Here is a 21,908-nt window from a genome sequence, read left to right on the forward strand (position 1 = left end):
GAAGAAGAGAGACATCTGCCTCTAGGCCTTGTGGAGGCGTGACGGACCGGTGGAAAGGGCGCGCAACATTTAGACCCTATCAAAAGTCACCGGTGTTAGGTCACTTTGTGTGATAACGGGTCATGGATGGTCGTGATGAAAAAAGAGAAAGGACAACAAGTGGTGGATGACAGCCATTGCAGCCCAGCCCAGGCGCTCCACATTCGGGTTGTATTACGCGGTGGGGAGGGGTTGGTATGCCATTGTTGATTTGTGCAGACGGGTCCCAGAGGGAAAAAAACAAGGGTCGCGGATGATATGGGTATCGCCCCTTACAGAATAAGCTGCTTCAGGTTCCTTTGGATGATCATGTCCTGGACGGAACCCATGGTGATCTTGAGTAGATTTGTGTCGGTGGCATTCGTGAAGTGGCCGTAAATCTCCTTCTCCGGATTTCGGTTCAAGGCCCGGAATTTGTCCATGAAGTACTTGCTAGCCTGCTTCCAGTCATCCGGCGGCCCATGGTAATCTGTGAAACCGTGATCTGTTATCGGGCTCTTTGACAGTTTTTCCTTGAAGAGATCCATCTTGTTGAGGAAGAGGATAAGGGCCGATTTGGTGAACCAGTGGGAATTTGCGATCGACTCCCATAGCATGAGCGCTTCGTTCATTTGGTTCTACACCACACGTTAGCCTGACCGGTCGGCACAAACAGGGAAGAAGTCACGCATACGCCGTCCTTGTCCTCCACGAGACACTGATCGTACCCGGAGATGGCCACAAGGAACAACAAGCAATTGACGTTTTCGAAACAGTGAATCCACTTTTTCCGTTCTGATCGCTGACCACCGACGTCGAACATCCGGTATGTGAGCTGGCCCAAATCGAAGACGGTCTCGGTAATGCCTGTGGTTCGTAGTCTTGACCGCAGGAGATCTTGGTCCGTGGGTACGTAGTTCTTGTCCCAGACACGGTCCAGATCCGAGCAGAAACTTCAGTTCGGTCAGCTCCCGGCCAATTCCCCTTATGTGCAGCCTCGACTTACTAAGCCAGGTTGTCGTGCAGGGCGTATTCGTTACCCTTCGCAATCGCTCTCCTGACGCCATCGTCAACCCACAGCTTCTTGATCGGCTCCAAGTAGTCCTCTGGCAGAGGCTCATCCGCAGTCATCTCGTAGTCGACCATGATGTGCGCCATGTTTTTCTGTTGCAAAGAGAAAAAAAAAAGCTCGGTCAGCCCTCTTGTCATGAGCCAGCCTCTTGGTGGGAAAAGCAGTGCTTGCCTCGTTGTCAGGGTTCTCAAACTTGATGTCCAGGTCGTTCATGGCATCGAAGATCAGGCGGAATGACTGGACGATATTCGTGAACACGACGGGCTTCCATTCTAACTTTTCGTTCTTGCTGAATCCTTGGGCATAGATCAGCTTCATCTGCTTCAGGACTGTCGATTTCCCGGATTCGCCGGCCCCTGTCCAGTCGCAAAAGAGTCAGCTGTGCGGTTCTGCGGGGCAATTGCCACCCGGGGACAAGATTCGCACCTAGAAGCAGCAGCTTCACTTCTTTGGCCATGCGCTTTTCGTCGGCGCGAATGACCTTGTCGAGCTCTCGCGAGCGGGCAGCGCCCGTCTCATCGGCTTGGCTGCCGCGGCCTCCGAAACACATGGTAGCGGCGCGTTGTCGGAAGCGACCAGGACGAAAAGGCCAAAAAGGGGGAAGGAAAAACCTGCCACAGGACGTAGCTGACGTCGTCTATTGTCCGGGCGCGGAGCTACAGATGGGCGAGGAATGGCGGCGGGGCACCAGGAAGGAGCTAGGGTCACTTGGAAACGTCTGACCGTGGTTGAGCTCACTGGTGGGCGTCAACGCTTCCCTTCTGAATGTCCGAAAAAAACGAGCGGTCGGTCGATTGATGCAGATGCGGAAACTAGGTGTCGACCTTATCTTATCCTCGCTACTCCATCCGAATACCGGTGAAATTTTTATGCCGATGGGCTTGGGTCCAGATGCTATCGTCTCAAATCGCCGAGGCGGGTGATGACGGGGATCAAAGAGATCGGGGGAGGAGGCAACAGCATGAAGGGGATGACGGCCGAGTAAAATGGCGTCCCGTCTCTGGTATGCAACGTAGTAAGATCCGGCGGCGAAGCACAGCGAGGGCGTCGGCACAGAAGCATAAGGCAGCTAAAGGATGAAAAGGCAAATTCAAAACGGAACCAGGCTCGCAGGCGCAGGGCGCTGGTGCGACCGATGTATTAATTATCTTGCCTGCAGCACACCAACCCATGCTACTCGGTAGGGACGCCCGCCTCGGATGGATGCCCTGGGTTGCTCTCCTGGGCTCGAAATCTGAGGAGTGGACCCCGGTTGCCCTCGGCGCACCCGTCTTCCATCTCTCCCCAAATCCTTACATGTCGTTCCTGTCTCGATACCTTGACAGTTCCAGTGTAGCGTAGGTTTGCCCAGTAAATTGTCCGATAGATGCATTGAGTTTCCGAGCTCGGCACGGCCAGGTTGTGCAATTCACAACCGAAGGCTGTCTCTGGGGGCTGCGGGAACCGCTGAACGGCGCTAGATGGCGCCGAATCAGGGCTCCGTCGGGGTCTCCCGCCCACGCGGGTCCTAACGGTGGCATGGGGGTCGATCACAACTAAAAAGGTTCCATCCTGTTATAAAGGGGGTGCATCGGGATTCGCAGAATCTTTTAGCTTCGGATCGACCCCTGGGGATCTGGGTCGCCCATTTCACGTTTCCGCCGTAACAGAATGGCGAACAACCCATCCCGCCATTGCGAGCCGGGTTGTCCGTTTCTTCGCGAACATTGCGAGGGTGCCATCCCGCCCATGTTCCATGATTTGATTTTCAATAACACAAATATCCAACTTCTCAGCTGTCGCGACTCCATACCTTTAATCCGCCAAATCTTTCTCGGGGCCTCACCCACAGCCGAACTCTCGGACCTGCCCGCGCATCCTGGAGCTCGGTAATGCAGTCTCTTGCGGCGAACAAGCTCGCCGTCGTGTCCCTCCAACCCCTATTGTGGCCCCTGGTACGGCCTGATTTCCCCCTCCCCCCCCCCCCGTCGTTGTTGCTTTCTGGATGCATGTGGCTAGGCCGCTAGGCCGGCGGGTCCTTCTCCCCGTTTACCCAATCGCGAACCCTGCCATGGTAAAAGGGCGCGGATGCGGCTGGTCAGATTTCTGCTTGCTACTAGTTGCCCGCTAATGCCACGCGAGCCGTTATGTACGCTATTCTCACTATTGGACGCCGGTGTCCCGTCTTTCGAACGTCTGACTAGTTCGCGCCTACGGGGCTTCGCTCGCTCGACGGCGCAGGTCTTGTAACGGTCGAGCTTGCAACGTTGGAGTTACGCTGCAGCTCGGCGTCTTTCGCTTCTCTTTTCGTTCTTTTCAGTGACCGCGGTGGGGGCAAGCCAGGTTTCGCGGGCCTGCAACGTTCAGGCCGAGACCCAGGGGTTTTTCTTTCTCGCTCTCTAGGTTGTGCGGAAACGGCATTGATCAACTCTCAGTGGGTCTCCCTTGATGGTGGGGGCCGACTAGGATGCATCAGCACGACATGTCAACTCGCCTCCCCGGAGCAGCGAACATGCTTCTGCCACAGGAGGCCATGGCGTCGCAAACCAATCCTGTCATTGGTTAGATGCAACAAGAAGAAATATTGCGGGTTTTGTGCAACCCCCTCGTGCTGCATGTGGGGAAGAATGGGCGGCATACTGTGGTGAGAGGCAAAAGATAGTGTGTTTTGCAAGGAGGAAAGTACGGCAGGACATCTTTGATGATCGCTGCAGTGTAATGAGTGGCAAGCGATTTGAGCGTCAAGTATTCTCGAAATGACAACACCAAGTGTCTTCCTCGAGCGCAACTCGGGAAACGACTTGAATAAATGGCACAGCCAAACTCGTGGCGTCGGCCTATTTGCAAGCTTGGAAAAAGGTCAGCCTTGGGCTTGCAGGGGTTAGTTCGAACCGTTCGCTCAATGCGCACAGAAGCTTCGGGGTGATCGCAATGAGCTCTGTGCTCTCCGGGGCCCAAGCCGGTCAATTACCAACATGATGGGACGGCGCTTGGATCGTTTCCGGCATAGCACAAATCGGCCTTGCAAGCCACGGTCCGCGGCCGGGTTGCCGAGTCAGCCAACGTCTGAAGCGGAACCGGACTCTGTGTCGATGAGACTCGGGCTTGGGTGACCGGACAGTTGGCCTGGCCAGCTACGTAGTAGCACTTTGTGTTCGATCCCAGGTAGCTTTTGCCTCAATTGCGATATTGAACCCCTAAAAGAAGCTGGTAGCTGCGGGGTTGTTACGTCTGACACCGGTCAACGGCCTCTCAACTTCTGCCTTCGAAATGCAGACAGAGGCTCTCCACATTTGGGCTTCATTGGTCCCAACTGTCCGGTTTCCACGTTTTTATTCGCTCATACTGGACACTGGCGGGCGGCTTTGACGAAAGACCGCAGGACCGAAAAATTTTCTGCAGGCATTTCACAAATCGCATGCGGTTTGAGGGCTTGCGATAAATGCTGCAGCCACACAAACTCTACCCCGCCACGACCTCACTGGCACAACTCAAAGCTGGCTCTGATCTGCTCCAAGGCGTCTCTTTTCCCAGCCGCCTCGATTCGCCAATTCTATCTTGCTGAAACAACTGGGCCTCAGCCAATTCCGAAAAATGGGTGACATCACGCACGCTACCATCAAGGGTATGTCCTGCGGTCCTCAGCTCTGGAACTTGAGCAACGCACTCTCCTCTTACCCCGCCATCGCAAAATACCCTGCCCAGCCCCGGACAGCCACCTTCACAACCCAAACGGACGGCTGGCGTTGCTAAACCCGCAATCCCCGTTTCCTCAGAAAAGGTTGTTGCAATCGGAGGCCAGCGTGTTGTCGAGGCGCTCTGCCCAGCCAAGGAAACTGCCATGGGCCAATATTGTGCCTCACAGAGGCAGCACGCAGTCGCGTGGCAACCGGCTCAATCATGCATCATGTTTCGCTAAACGGGCCGGTTTTGAGTGACGCCGCGCTTCCGTATCTACCGAGCCGTTCCCCCTATCATCCGGGTACGACTTTGCTGACTAGACGTGGTGTCGGGTGCGCAGATGGATGGTTCCGCGAGATCTCGGACATGTGGCCCGGTAAGTCAATATACTGGACCCTATCGGCCCAGACTGGGTCCGGTGGACGACCGGCGAACGGGGAACCCTAATGTTGACCGTTTCAACTTCCAGGCCAGGCCATGACCCTCAAGGTCAAGAAGGTCCTCCACCATGAAAAGAGCAAGTATCAGGATGTCCTGATCTTTGAGTCGACCGACTATGGCAACGTGCTCGTCCTGGACAATGTCATCCAGGCCACGGAGCGTGACGAGTTCTCGTACCAGGAGATGATCACCCACCTAGCCATGAACTCGCACCCGAATCCCAAGAAGGTGCTCGTCATTGGCGGCGGCGACGGCGGCGTCCTCCGCGAGGTTGTCAAGCACGAGTGTGTTGAGGAGGCAATTCTCTGCGACATTGACGAGGTCAGTCCGGGGTACTTGAGACCTGGTTACACGGGTGCTGACATGCATATAAGGCCGTCATCCGCCTCTCCAAGCAGTACCTCCCGCACATGTCTGCTGGCTTCAACCACCCCAAGATCAAGGTCAACGTCGGGGATGGCTTCAAGTTCCTCGATGAGTACAAGAACGCCTTCGACGTCATCATCACTGATTCTTCGGATCCGGAGGGCCCGGCCGAATCGCTGTTCCAGAAGCCCTACTTCCAGCTTCTTCATGATGCCCTCCGCGAGGGCGGCGTTATCACCACCCAAGGTTGTACGTCTCCTTAATCCTAGAAAGTCCGAGACGCCTGGGAGGAATTTCTTTTGTTTCTCGAGCCAGGAATTCGCCAATTCCTGGTTTGATCTTGTATTGTCTCTCAGGAGGCTGTCAAGTGGCAGTTCGTCTCGGCTTTCACCCTTGCGACGAATCCCTCCTTTCTCTCTCCGTCCCTTCCTAACCCCCGTTTGTCGCCCCCGTTTCATATTTCTCGGACAAGGCTATAACGTCCCTCTCTTCTCTATGATTTCTTACGGTAATTACCCCCAGCTGTTCCGGGCTTGCTAACTTCTGAACGCGCAGCTGAGAACCAATGGCTCCATCTGCCGCTGATCACCAAGCTCAAGAAGGACTGCAGCGAGATCTTCCCCGTGGCCGAGTATGCCTACACGACCATCCCGACGTATCCTTCTGGCCAGATCGGCTTCATGGTTTGCTGCAAGGACGCCCAACGCAACGTCAAAGTTCCAGTCCGGTCGTGGACCAAGGAGGAGGAGCGCAAGCTGTGCAGGTACTACAACTCGGAGATCCACAAAGCCAGCTTCGTCCTTCCCACTTTTGCCCAGAAGGCTCTAGAATAAGCGGTTGGTGCTACTCAGTCTTGTGCGCTCACTGGGGTTGTTTGCCTAAGCGCCAGACGGGAGAAGAAGGGCGAGGTCAGCGAGGATCAGCTTCGATCCGAGACCTACTTCTAGGAGGGCGGATGGATTACGGACCCTGGCCGTAGATAAAAATTCCCAGTGAGCATCAAAATACCCGAAAAGTCTTCTTGACGGGGAACAGATACCAGAATAGACCAGATTCCCACTAAAATAATTAGACACGGTCAGGCATATTGTGACAATCCCCATGCTCTCAACTCCTCAGTACAGTCGTATCCTACGGCTCTTCAACCTTACACAGGCACCTTGCTAACATCGGGGTACACATCGAACCTCCTCTGATGCCTCAACGGAATCCCTTTCCTCGCCTCCTCAATCTTGGCCGCGTCCAGTTCCGCGCTAACAATCGACTCGGTCTCGTCGGCCTCGACCAGCACCTGCGCCATGGGGTCCACCACCATGCTATGCCCCCACGCGTGGTAACCCGCGCTCATGTCCCGGGCCGGGCTGCACAGCGCCACGTAGACCTGGTTGTCCACGGCCCGCGCCTGGCCCAGCAGCTTCCAGTGCAGCGGGCCGGTGGTGAGGTTGAAGGCACCCGGGTAGACGAGCGCGAAGCAACCCCTGCGCGCGGCGATCATGGCCAGCTCGGGAAAGCGCACGTCGTAGCAGATGGCGACGGCGACGCGGCCGTACTCGGGCAGGTCCACGATGGTGAGCCGGTCGCCCGGCGAGAGCACGTCCGACTCCTTGAAGGTGATCTTGCCCGGTATGTCGATGTCGAAGAGGTGGATCTTGCGGTGCGTCGCGAGGAGCGCGCCCGACGGCGAGAAGATGAGGGAGGTGTTGTAGTACGTCTTTACCGGGGCTTGCTCCGACGCCGACGACGACTGGTAGAGCTCCGGGATGGAGCCGCCTATTAGGTAAACCGAGTTGTCGCGCGCCATGGCGGAGAGGGCGTGGAACGACGGCGATTGCTCAGGGGTCGGCGGCGAGGGGAGTAACGTCTCGGCGTATGAGGGGAAGTGGGCGCAGCCGTAGGGGGAGTTGAAGCATTCCGGGAGAACGACGATCTTGGCGCCGGCCGCGGCCGCCTCTCGTACCTTGTCGGCGGCATGCGAAAGGTTGGCGGGTTTATCCGCACCCGAGGCTAGCTGTATACATGCGAGCTTGACGGGCTTCTTGAGGACCGGCGACGGGGTGTCCGACGTGGGGCTTGGCGTCGATGACACCATTGTTCGGAAGAGCAGTGCCGTGGATGGCGGTAGTGGTTGAGCCCTCAAAGAGAGGCGGCAAGATGGCCGGATGATGGAATTGGTGAGGACGCGAATTGTCCTCCAGGCCGTTGTTCGCATGGTGGGACACAGGACGAGCGGGGTTGGGATTGAAGACGCTCCGGGTGGGTTGGTTCGGTTCTCTCTGCCGCTTCGGAGTTCATCGGCGAGGGGCTGCCCAGACAGCGTTAAGTGGGTCCCTCCGTCTATAACCGTGCGGATAACGGCGGAAGGCATTCAGCCGGCCCGGCAACCTCAGGGGCAAGTGCGGCCCGCGCCCGAGCAACTCCACGGCTCCGCTCAAAAAATCTAGGTACCGGCCGGCAGGGGCAACCGAAGAGTGGCCACAGAAGTCTTGGTTTGGTTTGCTCCCCTTTCCGGATCAATCCAATCACTCCACCTTACTACTTTCCATCGCGGCACTCGGGGAGTAAAGAACGGTCCCTTATCATGAACTGGACCGAGGGAACCCTCTACCGCCACAATCGCGGCAGGCTTAGGAAAGCAAATCCAGCCCGCCAGCGTCAGAAGGAGTACTTTGCCCGCGCTCGCGCCCGCGCGGCAGAGCTCAGGGCTGCCGCCGAGAATGGCCCGCCTCCTATCTCATTTCTGCAGCAATCCAGCTCTCCACTGTCTCGGCATTCCCGCGCCTCAAACAAGTCTGGTTCTTCGGCTGGCCGTCGCTCGTCACGGACGCCTAGTAGACCAGGGATCGAGTCGGGGAGGAGACGGATCAAGACTACAGCCGCTCCGGATGATTCTCCGTTACCCACTATTAGCCGTTTCTTTCAGGAACTTTCCCGCGGGGCGGACGCCACTAACCCTCCGGTTGAATATGATGAGAAGGCACTTGAACAGATGAGGCGGCGGTTGCTCGCGAAGAAAGATTAGGGCACTGTTCGCGACCCTCTGCCGAGTCTTGCTATGAAGCGTCCCCGTCTCGCACCAGAGAACCCGAGGTTAGACAAAGCCTCCGATACAGGTGTTCCGGGAGCGAGGATCAGGCCATCTCATATTGTTGGTGCAGAGAGGCGCTCGTTGAGACACATACGCCAGGTTCATGCTTATCCTCTCCGCCGCGGCGACGTGATGGTCCAGATCGGGAACCAGGAGAAACGGCCGGGCGAGAGCTCCAGCATCGACAGGTCAAGCGGCTCTAATCCAGTCCACAAGCCGCGTGTCGAGCTCAGTCGCCTGGCCCAGGAGGTACCACACGCGTCATGGTTATCTAGAGAGTCGTTGAGCGATCATGATGAGAGGAGTGAGGAGCAATGTTGCATCTCAAGTGATGTTGAGGGTCGGATCATAACCACTTCATTCCCGCCGCTTTCCCAACCGGTGGCAGTTCCCGCACAACCAATACCCCGTTCTCTCTATCTCTATGGGGCATTCAACTCGGAAACAACGGACAGCGCTGTTGCACGAGTTGGGCGAGTTATCTCCCCAGTACCATGTTCCCAGAAGGCTGAGAATCTCATATGGCGGGACTGGCTTGATGAAGGCTCCAGTGCCGCCAGCAGCCATGTTGCCGTTGAAGGAAGTCGAGAATCGCTCGAGTACAAAGTCAGTCCCGGCGTCAGTGAGATGCATCGGCCCGAGCAGGACACCCAACAATCACTACCCGCTCTGGGAGGCCACGTATTGCATAGGACCAGTCGCAGTCACTCTGAGGACGCCGACCAGCAGGTCAGTTCGAGTGACTCCTCCGAAATACTAAGCCATTACGAGGAACTTCTTTCCAGGCTTCGCCGGCTTGAGCAGTTCGATGCCCCTGAGGCCTCCATTCCCTCGATCGATCATTCGATTGAGATCAGTTCAGAAGACGATAATCCTATTCAGGATCCGAAGATCTACGGAGAGCGTACGATCACGTTTGTCAATGATATGAGTGTTGACAAGGAAGGCAATGTTGTCACTAAAAGCGCCAAGACTCAGCGAGAGGATAATACGAGTCTCAGCAGTGTCAAAATGCACCCTTCCGAGTGTGCGTCTACCAGCAGCTTGGCTATGGGGCCTCCACCGACCGTTCAACAAGCACCTGCCGTATCGGCGTCGAGTGACCCGGACCAAGCATGGAAGACATTTGTCTTTGGGGACGAGGGGAGCGACGAGATCGGAAAAATAGCGTTTGAAGAAGCCAGACATGAGGCGGCACGAATGTTGCAGCCGTCCGATTCGACGATTCCTTCAGATGGAAGCCTGGCGTCTGAGTGCAACAGCAACATGGCAACGATCTGCACATTATACACCCACGGTGATGACGCGATATCTGAGCCCGCAGGATCCCGAGAACCTGCCGAAACTTCGACGAGCCTTCAAGTCACGCATAGCAGCTCTTCATCGGGGCCTGACGCGATGCCAGCGGTGAATAGTTCGGACATGTTTGACGAAGCCTCAAGTGTTGAGGTCAACGCGGGCACCAGCATTGTATCGAGGGTCGAAAGTAAGATAGACAACTCGCATGACGACGGCCTGGGATCCGAAGAGAACGTAGAGAGCGGCACTTCAGAGCTCAGTATCGGCCTACCCTCGATGACAACCTCGATGGCCGTCGTACCCGCCCAGTCCGTCGCGGGTTCCAGTGAACAAGGAACTCCAGGAGATCAATTCCGGTTCGTCCCGCCAAAGCTTTTTGTAGGCAGCCGTTCGAACCTTCCGGGGGCGAAACGCCGTACGGAAGCTAGTTCCAGTGTCCTGCCTGCGAAAAGGCGGAGAGGTCGGCCGAGGAAGAAGGCTACCGACGGCCGCGCAGATATTCGAGCTCTTCCCAACTACAGCAGCGATCCGATCGAGGAGTTTGAAGACGAAGAGCGGCCACGCAACTCACTCTTCCCGGCGCTTGAATTGGCTTGATGACGATGGCCTCTTGTGGAAGTACAACAACCATCGTGAAGCGCGAGAATAGCGGTTGTGAGTTGTGACTAGCTAAATTCAGCATACAATAATGGGCATAAGAAAGGCGCCTGTTGACGCTGCCACAAAACATAGAGTTGCTCTACTACGTCTCGTGCAGCCACATGATAACCATTTGAGATCGTGCCACGGCAAAACACAATGAGGAGTGCAACCCCTCGAGCTGAAGGCCGACAGGTCCGGAGACTCAGTCTCCTCTCACACCACAATAGGTACCCAGTTATTTGCAGATCAATGAGCCGTGGGCCTGGGCATGGATATAGCCGGCGCACTGCGACTTTACCCGCTGCTGCAATGCCCCTGACAAGGCCGGGGTCCAGGGGCTTGGCCATATCAGATCAGAGTGGTTCGGCTGAAGAGCCGGAGCGACTCCAAATTTGGGGAATGCGGAGAGCGGACGCGTCCTCAGGAGCACATCACTACTACTTCCAGATCCTGCAGAGAGGGGGAGTTTCATTAATCTGGAAAGATGGATGGGGGAGAAGTTCTTGTCCCGTGTCCATGGCGCTGGGTGGGTAATAGGTAGGCAAAGGAAGTTGATTAAAGCGGCGCACCCCCCCTGAATCGCTAGGTCCTATTCTATCAACCCCCAGTCCACTCTTCACTTCTACCCGCGCCCCCCGCCAGCACAGCCAGCATGCGTCTCGCTCTCCTCGCGGCAACCGCCGCCCTCCAGCTCACCACCTCGACCGCCCAACTCCACAAACTCGCGGAGCAAGCCGGCCTCCTCTACTTCGGCGCCGCCACCGATACCCCGGGCCAGCGCGAGCGGGCACCCTACCCGGAGTCGTACGAGCAGTATGACGCCATCCTGAACGACCCAGACGAGTTCGGCCAGACGACACCGACCAACGGCCAGAAGTGGCTCTTCACCGAGCCCCAGCCGGGCGTGTTCAACTTCACCGAGGGCGACTACGTCGCCGACCTGGCCAACCGCACCGGCAAGCTTCTGCGGTGCCACGCGCTGGTGTGGCACAGCCAGCTCGCGCCGTGGGTCGAGGAGGAGCGCGAGACGGAGTGGACCAAGGAGGAGCTGGCCGAGGTGGTGGAGCGGCACGTCCGGGAGGTGGCCGGGTACTACAAGGGCCAGTGCTACGCGTGGGACGTGGTGAACGAGGCGCTGGACGAGGACGGGAGCTACCGGGAGAGCGTCTTCTACCGGGTGCTCGGCGAGGAGTACATCAAGCTGGCGTTCCGGGTGGCGGCCGAGGCGGATCCCGAGGCCAAGCTGTACTACAACGACTACGGGATCGAGCGGCCCGGGTCGGTCAAGACGGAGGGGGCGAAGAGGCTGGTCAAGATGCTCAAGGACGCGGGCATCCGGATCGACGGCGTGGGGATGCAGGCGCACCTGCACGCCGACAATCACCCGTCGGCGGAGGACTTGGTCAAGACGATGGAGGGGTACTCAGAGCTGGTGGATGAGGTCGCCTTCACTGAGCTGGATGTGCGCATCAAGATGCCGGTGAACGAGACCAAGCTGGAGTGGCAGAAGGAGTGCTACCAGAAGGTGGTCACCGCGTGCGTCCAGGTGGAAAAGTGCGTGGGCATCACCGTGTGGGACTTTTACGACCCCTTCAGCTGGGTGCCGCACGTGTTCGCGGAGAACGGGGCGGCTCTGCTGTGGTTTGAGGATTTCAGCAAGCATCCGGCGTACGACGGGATGGTAGAGACGTTCAAGGGCTTGATTGATGCGAATGAGACGACGTGCGAATAGGGAGCAAGAAGATGGATAAGGTATTGCGAGGCAATGTCGGCGGGAAATGTTAGGGCGTCACAATACTAGCTCAATATTTCCAAGTCTTTACAGAAGTTGGTGTTATTTCTAGCATCGGGACTCGTATTGCTGATGCTGATGCCAATTTGATTTTCAACGGGCCAAGGTAGCGGCCATATTAGGAAAGTGACTCACACATTCGCACCACTCAGGCGTCGTCGACCAACAATTGAATCAGCTACGGGAGAATTAGTTGGCGAGGCGCGTCGCATAATATCATTATTTCAGTCTTTCCGTATTTGTCAAGATTTGAGGGCCCGCGAGAAGTACTAGGTCATGGTTAATCTCTTCTTAGGGGTAATGCCGCCGCACAATACACTATCGGGCTCGGGACGGCAACACTGATGGCCCCGTATCTCCCACAGCACGGACCGAGGGAAAGCATGGCTTCTATGATAAACTTAGTATAGTCTGTAGCTCCAGGTTTGGCGGAATGCTATAATTGGCCCTTGCACTTCATAGACTGAACTGGGACTAGTTATAGGCAAGATAATTTGAGTTAGCTGGGGTGATAAGGAAGCACTAAAACTGTTACTAGTCAAACATTTCAAGAATTAGTGCTGTTAAGCGAGGGACACAATTTCAAAAAGAACTGCTCTACCCCCTTTTCAAGGTTAAGCTCGCGGCAACACTGTAACCGATCATGCTGGGACTCGAACCCAGAACCTTTACCAGCCTTGGAGGAACCGGAAAGTAACGCGCTACCATTGCGCCACACGACCTGGCTGTGTTGTGATTTGTTGGAGGCTGGAGTTGTCGGGCACGAATATGACGCTGGGCAGAGGCGGGGAAGCAAGGTGGGGTGTGAAACCGCAAGGGGGTTAATTAGGGGTTATGCCCTTATTGGTCGTTGTGCTAGTTAGTGACAATAGCTTAGAAGCGGGAGAGAACGCCTAGGTGCCAAGACCAACATAAAATAAAGTCCAGGAGGAATCCACGCTTACTTTCAGTCCACAGTCCGCAGTCAACCCTGTTAAAGCAAGGGAGCCGTCTCTTCCTGTCTCTGAGAAGATGTCAAAATCTGAAAATCTCTGTCGACTCGGCAGCGTTTCAATTATCCCCTATCCCAACGCCCAATGCCCATCTTGAAAACCAGAATCGCAAAGAAAGGTCCACCTCCATGATCAACAACCCCTGGATTGCTTGATCATCATATTTTTCTCGAATTGGGAAGAGCTCAATTTGCCTAAACTTTTGCTCCCGGAGGCCCAGGTGTGAGGGGATTTTAGTTTTCCAAGAAGCCCTCTATTCCGGGAAATGGTACGTGATAAATGATATGTGGATTGTGATTTCTCACTGAATGAGTCTCCATTGGGTGTATGGTCTAGTGGTATGATTTCTGTTTTGCAAAGCCTCGGCTGCATCTGCACATACAGACGGTCCCGCGTTCGATCCGCGGTACATCCAACTTCATGGACTCGTTTTTTTCCTTATCTGTTCTTTTCTTCCTCTTTTTATGTTCTTTGGGTCTTGTTTCTTGAAAAGATCAAATTTTCAGCTGCCTAACTCACCAGACAACAATGCAGACACCGATTCCATTGGGCGTCTGCTCCTCCAGTTACAGATTGGTTGATGCACACGGCTTGCCTTACCATGGCTAGCACTTCCCCTCCAGCCGGGCCTGGGCTTAGGTTTGCGCCCCTCGTTGAATTCAACCAAGATTACTTATCGTTCGAGCTAGGATGATATGAAGGGCTCGATGATCATGACTCAGGAGGACTTATGGGCTCCAGTTCAATTAGTGATCTATTATTCTAGTTATGACCTATACATCCATCCTGAGATTGATTTCAAATCACTCGTCAAGGGGTATTTTTTTAAGCCGCTCGGCTCTTCCGGATATCCATGAGAACTGGCTGTGCCATGAATCAAGCTGTCGATACGGAACAGTTATTTCTGTGTCCCATCTTGACATTGGGTGGACTCGAAAAGTTCTAGTTATTGGACCGCGGAGCATGCCCTTGCAGTCTAAGTTGAGCCCGCACAACTATGAGAACTTATCGAAACCAGCACCCTGCGCTGGAATGGCTGAAAAGTGACAAGACGGAATCACGGCAAGGGCGTTAGGGATCAGAGGCACCGTGCATGGAAAATGCAAGATATTCAGGAAAAACAATGCGCCCCTAGATTGCAGCACCCAGCTTCTCCAAAAGATGCAGCTTGGCAATCTCGGGAATATTGGCTCACCTGGACCGCTCAGCACTCGAAATTGAATGGGCCATGTGTAACCCGCATGATTTCAAGCCGCACCTTGTGTTTCCATGAGCGTTGAGTGCCCAATGTTTACAGGAAGAGCATGGTCTAGTGGAACTTGGCTGTGCAGTACCATAGCGGAACCGCGGGATGACGGCAGTTCGTGACGTGACATTCCAGGGCCGCTCGACAAGATCAATACATCCTGGCTGTAATCTGGGGTTAACTACCGCAGGGCTGGCAACCAATCGATAGGGCAGTTGAGAGAGCTAATCTTGATTGTTCGGCGCCGCACCGATTGGGGGTTGGAGGGGGGTGGCTTCACCCCACCAGCCCAGCGCGTGCCCCTCCAGAAAATTTTCCCCGCCAATGCATATCAGGAGCAGTCGCTCCCCGTTATCCGGGACAACAAACCACTCTTGAAAGATGGAACAAGTCTCACGCTGCTCTTGCCACTGCCCTGTGGCTTTGGTCCTTCTCCCACAGCGGTGAGCTTAGATTTCGCGAAGTGTCTTCTAGGCCCGTTCCAGTCCCTGCCCAGGCTGCTGCCACGCGCAGTTCTCACCCTTGCAAGCTCTCTCGTCCCGGGAGGACGACAGCCCGCCCGACTTCGGCACTCCACACTCCCAGCGGCGGAATATCAGGCCCGCCTCCCAACCTAACAACCATCCGTTGTTGGCAGTGCTGCCCTTCCATCTCATCGTCCTCAGCATCCCCATCAACCAGCATCGCTAAACCGGCAAAATGTGTGGCATTCTTGGCCTCATTCTCGCCGACTCGTCGAGTACCGAGGCGGCCGTCGACCTGCACGAGAGCCTGTATTACCTCCAGCATCGCGGTCAAGACGCCTGCGGCGTTGCTACCTGCGCATCGGGCGGCCGGATATTCCAGTGCAAAGGCAATGGCATGGCATCCAAGGTCTTCGAGGACGGCAAGCGCGTCGCTGACCTGCCGGGGTACATGGGCATCGCCCATCTGCGGTATCCTACGGCCGGAACGAGCTCGGTATGTTTGCTTCTTCAGGCATCGCGTCGACGTGGGCTGACTTTCTCCCCCTCCTTAAGAGCGCCGAGAGCCAGCCGTTCTATGTCAACTCGCCGTACGGCATTTGCTTCGCGCACAACGGCAACCTGATCAACGCGCCTGCCCTGCGGACCTATCTCGACAAGGAAGCTCATCGGCATGTCAACACCGATTCGGATAGCGAGCTTATGCTCAATGTCTTTGCCAATGCCCTCAACGAGACCGGCAAGGCACGCGTCAACGTTGATGACATCTTCAGCTCCCTCGCCCAGACCTATCAGAAATGCCAGGGCGGATGGGCCGTCACCGCCATGATTGCCGGTTTTGGGATTCTGGCCTTCCGCGACTCGTTCGGGATCCGCCCGCTCATCATGGGAAGCCGCCCGTCGGCCACGCTGGAGGGCGGGATGGACTACATGCTGGCGTCCGAGAGCATCGCGCTCCGTCAGCTGGGCTTCCGGGATTTCCAGGACATCCTGCCGGGCCAGGCCGTCTTTATCCAGAAGGGCGGTAAGCCACAGTTCCATCAGGTCACCGAAGCCAAGGCCTACTCGCCGGATATCTTTGAGTATGTCTACTTTGCCAGGCCGGACTCGGTGATGGACGGTATCTCCGTCAATAGCAGCAGACAGAATATGGGCGCCAAGCTGGCGGACAAGATCAAGGAAGTTCTCGGCGAGGAAGGAATCAAGGAAATCGACGTCATCATCCCGGTTCCCGAGACCAGCAACACAGCGGCTGCGGTCGTGTCGGAGCGCCTAGGCAAGCCGTTTTCTAACGGCTTTATCAAGAACCGATACGTGTATCGAACGTTCATTCTCCCCGGCCAAAAGGCACGGCAAAAGAGCGTTAGGCGGAAGCTCAGTGCCATGGAGTCCGAGTTCAACGGGCGCGTTGTCTGTCTGGTAGACGATTCGATCGTCCGTGGAACCACAAGCCGGGAGATTGTCAGCATGGCGCGAGAGGCTGGAGCGCGCAAGGTCATCTTTGCAAGCTGCGCCCCTCCTATCAAACATCCCCATATCGTGAGCTTCCTTGCCCTTTTTGTCAGGCTTCTCACTAACCGCTCGGCAGTATGGTATCGACCTTGCCACTCCTCAAGAGCTGATCGCGCACGAGAAGACGAGGCAGGATATCGCCAAGCACATGAATGCCGACGACGTCATCTACCAAGACCTCGACGATCTTAAAGCGGCGTGCATGGAGGTGGCGCCTACAGGCAAGGTCAAGGATTTCGAGGTTGGCGTGTTCTGTGGCAAGTACAAGACGGAGGTGCCGGATGGCTATTTTGAGCATCTCAACGAGATCCGGGGCAAGAAGCGGAAGAGCGCCGAGGAGGCCGGCGCCCAGAACGCCGTTGGAAACAGCGGGCCGGTGAACGTGGCCAAACGCGGGCTCAAGGAGGGCGCCTTCTATATTGAACTCAGGGGCCAGGCCACCAATCATGATGACAGGGATGCCGGTCCGCAGAGTCCCGAGAACCGTCAAGACATCAGGTACGTCGCCGTCGCCGTCGCCGTCGCCATCTGCCTCTGCGTGGGGTGCTGATCTTGCTGACTCTCGCACAGCCTTCATAACTTGGCGAATGAATAGAGGAAGAAAAGACGTGGGGCGTAGCACAAAATGACACGGATAGATGGCAATAACCCTGGGACGTTTCCGGTTCGTTACTAGAGTGGTTCATCTAGGGGTGAAGAGATTTGGTGGCTTTTTGCTTTTTGCATCGGATAGCGTAGATTTCACGGAAATTCGGCAGAAAAGCCTTGACAATCATTCTTGAGCAGGACAAATGGATACGTTGCTCATAACTGAAGACGACTTTGTACAGGCATCTAGATATCTTGGGGACATTTGTATTCCCTGAACTAACAGGGATTTACCCTCAACTACCTAACTAACTTAACTGAACTACCTTATCTCTTTGACTTCTCGCTTCCTGTTGGGGCACCTGGTAGTATCCGTTACCTCTGTAGCATCCTGATTTCCCTCGCATGCAACCGACTCCCTGAGATGCAAACAATCTAAGTTTAGACAAGATATGTTTTTCTGTTGGTCCTTTTCCTCGGGGGATAAAAAACCCCCCCCCCCCCCCCCCCCCAGAAAAAAAAAAAGAGGATCAGACCAGCTCGGCCAGGGCCTTGGCCCGGTTCTCCTCCACCGCCTTGACGAAGGTCTCGTAGGGGGTCAAGGCACCCAGCGCCCGGCGCATATGGGCGTTAACAATCTGCAAGCCGTAGATGTAGCTGGCATTGACCCAACCGAATCTGCAAGTAGATCAGTCAGCATCTTACTCCATCATACAGTGTATAGTTATAGATAAGACGGAAGAAGGTGGGAACTCACCCCTCCTTAGCAACCCCCTTAAAGTCCAGCCCCTGGTTCCCATACTCGGCGTCGACGCGGTGCGGATCAATGGGCCGCGTGACGTCGTACTTTTCCACCACGACGCCATTGAAGTCCACAAACGCCTTGGTGATCATGAACAGCCACTTGTAGGCGAGGCGCTCGGCCTCCTCGGTGAAGCTGTAGCGGTACAGGCCCGTCCACGCCAGCATCTGCTGCGGCGCCCAGCCGTAGGGGTAATCCCACTGGCGGTTGGGCCGCTCGAGGCCGATCTCGCCGCGGCTCTCCTTGGTGCCCGACAGCAGCCCGCCAAAGGCCTCGAAGCGCGGCAACGCCTTGGTCACCATGGCGGCCGCCTGCTTGGGGCTGCTGACGCCGGCCCAGAGCGCCCAGAAGGTGGTGGCGCTCTCGTAGGTGCACTGGGCGCGCTTGGCCGTGTCGTAGTCAAAGTACATGCCCTCCTGCTCGTTCCAGAGGTACTTGTCGATGGCGAGCTTGCGGCGCTTGGCGCGGCGGTCCCAGATGGCCGACGACTCGACCTGGCCTGGTTGCAGGGCGGTGCCTACGCAGTACTCCTCTGGGATGACCAGCTTGTCGTGGAAGACGTTGCGGATGGTGCGTGCAATGTCCGTCTCGTACTTGAAGAGGAGCGAGTTGAGGTCGATGGTGGCCAGGTCGGCGCAGATGCCCTCGAAGCGGTACGTCGTGTCGTGGCCCGACTCGCGGACCGCCCGGTCGTGCATGAAGTAGTCATCGAGCGCGGGCTCCTTGATCCGCCCGTTGTTGTAAGCCTCGACGAACTCTTCGAACGTGACGCCGTGCTTCTTGACGTACGGTTCGAGGATGTGGACAAAATGGCCGGCCTCGGTCTCGGGCGGGACGCCGAGTCCTTGGGGTCGGTACCGGGAGAGACCAGTCACGGGGTCTAAGCGCGGTTCGGCCACCCAGACGCTGTGGTATTCCTTGATGGCGGCAAGGATAGCAGTTTTGAGAAAGTCGAGGGCGCCCGGCTCATGCTTGATCTTGTCGTAAACCCGGAGAGCCATGTCTGTGAGGAAGGGTGGCTGTGACCGGCAGAGGTAGTACGACCGTGTGGCGTTGAGGATCTTGCCGTAGTGCTTAATGCAGAAGCAAAAGTTGAGCACCATCGATTTGGCAAGGTCGACCTTGTCGTGGACTAACAATCCCAGAGACTCCATGTAGCTGTCCCACCCGTACAGCTCATTGAACCGTCCCCCCGGCACGACGAACGGCCGGCCTTTCAGCGTCTTCTTGCCAGTCTTGGGATCTGTCGTCTCCTCCATGTCCACGGCTAGAAGACCCGGCTTGGCGTTCATATCCCGAACCAGCTCAGGGGTGATCTTCTCGGGAAGAAGTTGCACGTCTAGCCGGATCTCGGGCCGCTCCTGCGCCAGCTTGGTGTAGTACTCGTATTGCTCCGGCGCACCTCTAGGGACGTAGATGCGCGGCCGAGGGTCATCGGTCCAGTCCTTGGGATCCCGTGCAGCAACTTCGATGCTGGAAGCGTCGATCCGCCGCGTGAGCCCCTCCCAGAAATGGTCTCGGATCATTCGTGACAACCGGTTCACGGGGTTCTCATTCAGTCTCGCCTCGTCAAGGATAATCTGCTTGCGGCCGTACTCCTTGGCGAGCGATAGCTCCTGCAGGAGATTGGACAGCATGTAGGTACCGCGGATATCGAATCGGTTGTGTCCATTGGACGCTGCTGTGCGCAGAGTAATGACCTGACGGGGGCAAACCATCAGCATATGCTGGCTACGTGTTCTTTGCAAGTAGTTCTGCTCACTTTGGGACCGCTGTCCTCGATTGTGATCTGCATGTTCCTATCTGGGTCCTCCTGTGCTAGGAGGCTCTCGAGTGTTGGTTCGACCTGGATCAGGAATCGGCGGTGATGGGGAATTGTTGTCTCGTCTGGGACGCAATGTCAGTACCGGGGGGGGGGGGGGGGGGGGGGGGGGGGAGGGCGATGCGGTTTTGTCCTTACCGTGGCTTCCTCGCCTGTACGGCTCCTGCAGAGCCAGCCGCTCCATCTGCTTGAACAGGCTGTTCTGTTGCGCATCCCCGGTCAGTAATTGGCAGCGGGCCCAACGGTCTCGGGTTCACTCACCTGAGAGTACGTGCGGGTTCTCGGTCCGGAGCGCGTGTTGAGATGGCGTTCTTCGGCGGTATAGTACGTCCGCGCATCGTCGTAAACGCCCAGCTCGTCGATTGAGCCTCGATGCCGCGGCGGACCCGCGGGCGCGGGACCGGCTATCTCGGTGCGCGGGATGATAGGCATGGTGGGTGTGTTGGAGGGCCGGGTGGAAGGCGAGGTTCGAGCAGCGCAAAAGGAGCTGTGTCTCTGCTTCGTCGATCAGGGACTTTTGCGGTCCGCGTTCTCAGCACTCGTGCGGTCCCGTTGTCCCTTGGAGAGAAAAGGGAAGACAGGCAGGCAGGAGACGGCTGTGGCGTCGCTGGGAGATTTGTCTCACAGACGGTTTGCAGGCCGGGTTCGGGGGACAGGGTCTGCGAGTGCCGCCGTCGCTGCGGAATGACAGGCCCGAGATTGGGATGCGGTCACGCGGGCCCATAAAACGAAACGCTAAACCCCTGGAAGCTGTGATGGGCCCCGGTTGAGGCGAGACAGAGCTGAATTGCCGTACGTGGTTGGCCGGCAACGGAGTGCTTCGAGAACGAAAAGTGTGATATGGGTGTCCCGTTGTTTCTCTTGCTTTGCGCTCGGTGAGGGGTGGGCGCCGGGAATCGGAATGCGTCACGATGGGGATTCTGGATTTCGATTCTGGCCGGTGTCAGCGATCGGCCGCTGCGGAAACGTTTGGAGCTAGGCGACCAACTTGATCGGATGGGCAGGTCGGGAACAAACGACCAAGATGCGATCCAATTGTCTAGTTCACTTATAAAAACCGAGCTGCGTCGCGGCCCAAGAGCATCCCGCAAACTGAAGATGTTTGGTGGGGTTCCCGCCAATCGTGGCGAACCCACGATGGTATTTCTCGCTGATGGTGGGCAGCAGAAGCCGCGGTTGCATGCAGCTCGCCAATCCCCTTTGCTCGTATTATCTGCATGTACTCCGTACATACATCTACCTCTTGATTCGCGGTTATCAGCTCAAGGGCATATCCGGTATCTGTTTCGCTGTGCACAGAACGCGATACAGAATGTCCCCATCTCAAATTTTACCCCGGTCTTTCGCTCTCGAGAGCCCGTCCTGTAACCGATACACTGTTGTCACCGTTGAGCTCCGGTGGGTTGAGCTTGTGTCACTGTGGGACATGGGTCCACTATGACGAAGCACTTGCACGTTTCCACCGTCCACTCCATCCACTTTTCGACGCGGTGAGGGAATGTCAGACGTCGACAAGGCTAGGAACAACGGATTATGGTTTGGGTAAATCTCGAGATGGGACTTGGCGGCGACCAGAGAAGAACGTTCTAGACTGGGGACTTGAAAATGAATTGGGGCGATGTTTGGGAAGTTAAAGTTTTTTTAGTTTTTTTTCTTTTTCGGCTTCACCTACATACAGGGCTGAAATTGGCCTGTCGCCCCCCGCGTGTCGTGCTGTGCTTGTGCTACCCCACGAGATCCCCCTCTCGGTTCCTGGTGGACATTGAGGCGCGGGACGGGAACACCGAGTAAAAAGCCCAGGTGGACGACGGACTTTTCCCTTCCCGTCGCTTCACATCTGGAACCGCGCGCACATGACCGTTTTCCAGCGGAATCTTGCGAAGCTTGGCGCTCGTTTGCATTTGCGCCAAACCCGTTCTGAACTGCGCCATGCACAAGCTGGGCGTGGGGGTCCGGATCCGAACAAACGGGTCTTCGCTGTCCAAAAAGTCCGGACGGCTTTCTCATCGCGCACTCGTTGGAAGTGACACGTACGGCGGAATATAATGTGGCATTCGAAGTACTGTACATGTTATCCGTGTTCTAAACCATTCTAAATATAACCCTT

General features: G+C 56.3%; 7 protein-coding genes and 2 non-coding genes across 9 annotated transcripts; 5 read left to right on the forward strand and 4 right to left on the reverse strand.

The window, feature by feature from the left end:
* Positions 1–311: 311 nt before the first annotated feature.
* On the reverse strand, positions 312–1,640 carry GNA2 (G-Protein alpha subunit; the record flags this gene model as incomplete). The annotated part of the gene is made up of 5 exons (XM_071060678.1): positions 312–656; positions 713–971; positions 1,025–1,182; positions 1,262–1,446; positions 1,517–1,640. The coding sequence occupies 5 exons, from the start codon at positions 1,638–1,640 to the stop codon at positions 312–314; spliced, it is 1,071 nt and encodes a 356-aa protein (XP_070916779.1).
* Positions 1,641–4,663: 3,023 nt separating this feature from the next.
* Positions 4,664–6,390, forward strand: SPE3 (putrescine aminopropyltransferase; the record flags this gene model as incomplete). Its single annotated transcript, XM_071060679.1, has 5 exons — positions 4,664–4,694; positions 5,091–5,126; positions 5,220–5,512; positions 5,566–5,806; positions 6,113–6,390. 5 exons carry the CDS (start codon positions 4,664–4,666, stop codon positions 6,388–6,390), a joined length of 879 nt encoding a protein of 292 aa, XP_070916780.1.
* A 314-nt stretch (positions 6,391–6,704) lies between these two features.
* Positions 6,705–7,766, reverse strand: NIT3 (Omega-amidase nit3; the record flags this gene model as incomplete). The annotated part of the gene is made up of 1 exon (XM_071060680.1): positions 6,705–7,766. One exon carries the CDS (start codon positions 7,764–7,766, stop codon positions 6,705–6,707), a length of 1,062 nt encoding a protein of 353 aa, XP_070916781.1.
* Positions 7,767–8,135: 369 nt separating this feature from the next.
* MFIFM68171_05261 (uncharacterized protein) lies at positions 8,136–10,538 on the forward strand (the record flags this gene model as incomplete). The annotated part of the gene is made up of 2 exons (XM_071060681.1): positions 8,136–8,513; positions 8,577–10,538. 2 exons carry the CDS (start codon positions 8,136–8,138, stop codon positions 10,536–10,538), a joined length of 2,340 nt encoding a protein of 779 aa, XP_070916782.1.
* A 697-nt stretch (positions 10,539–11,235) lies between these two features.
* On the forward strand, positions 11,236–12,315 carry MFIFM68171_05262 (Glycosyl hydrolase family 10; the record flags this gene model as incomplete). Its single annotated transcript, XM_071060682.1, has 1 exon — positions 11,236–12,315. The coding sequence occupies one exon, from the start codon at positions 11,236–11,238 to the stop codon at positions 12,313–12,315; it is 1,080 nt and encodes a 359-aa protein (XP_070916783.1).
* A 698-nt stretch (positions 12,316–13,013) lies between these two features.
* Positions 13,014–13,097, reverse strand: MFIFM68171_t54. The gene is given in 2 exon segments: positions 13,014–13,049; positions 13,062–13,097. It is a non-coding gene; the product is annotated as a tRNA-Arg (tRNA).
* A 591-nt stretch (positions 13,098–13,688) lies between these two features.
* On the forward strand, positions 13,689–13,782 carry MFIFM68171_t51. The gene is made up of 2 exons: positions 13,689–13,724; positions 13,747–13,782. It is a non-coding gene; the product is annotated as a tRNA-Ala (tRNA).
* A 1,530-nt stretch (positions 13,783–15,312) lies between these two features.
* On the forward strand, positions 15,313–17,139 carry ADE4 (amidophosphoribosyltransferase; the record flags this gene model as incomplete). The annotated part of the gene is made up of 3 exons (XM_071060683.1): positions 15,313–15,573; positions 15,633–16,616; positions 16,666–17,139. The coding sequence occupies 3 exons, from the start codon at positions 15,313–15,315 to the stop codon at positions 17,137–17,139; spliced, it is 1,719 nt and encodes a 572-aa protein (XP_070916784.1).
* Positions 17,140–17,707: 568 nt separating this feature from the next.
* NTH1_2 (alpha,alpha-trehalase nth1) lies at positions 17,708–20,233 on the reverse strand (the record flags this gene model as incomplete). The annotated part of the gene is made up of 5 exons (XM_071060684.1): positions 17,708–17,855; positions 17,935–19,679; positions 19,742–19,866; positions 19,940–20,003; positions 20,063–20,233. 5 exons carry the CDS (start codon positions 20,231–20,233, stop codon positions 17,708–17,710), a joined length of 2,253 nt encoding a protein of 750 aa, XP_070916785.1.
* Between the last annotated feature and the right edge of the window lie 1,675 nt (positions 20,234–21,908).

This window comes from Madurella fahalii (assembly GCF_045866475.1).
Source record: "Madurella fahalii IFM 68171 DNA, scaffold_2, whole genome shotgun sequence".
NCBI lineage: Eukaryota > Fungi > Ascomycota > Sordariomycetes > Sordariales > Madurella > Madurella fahalii.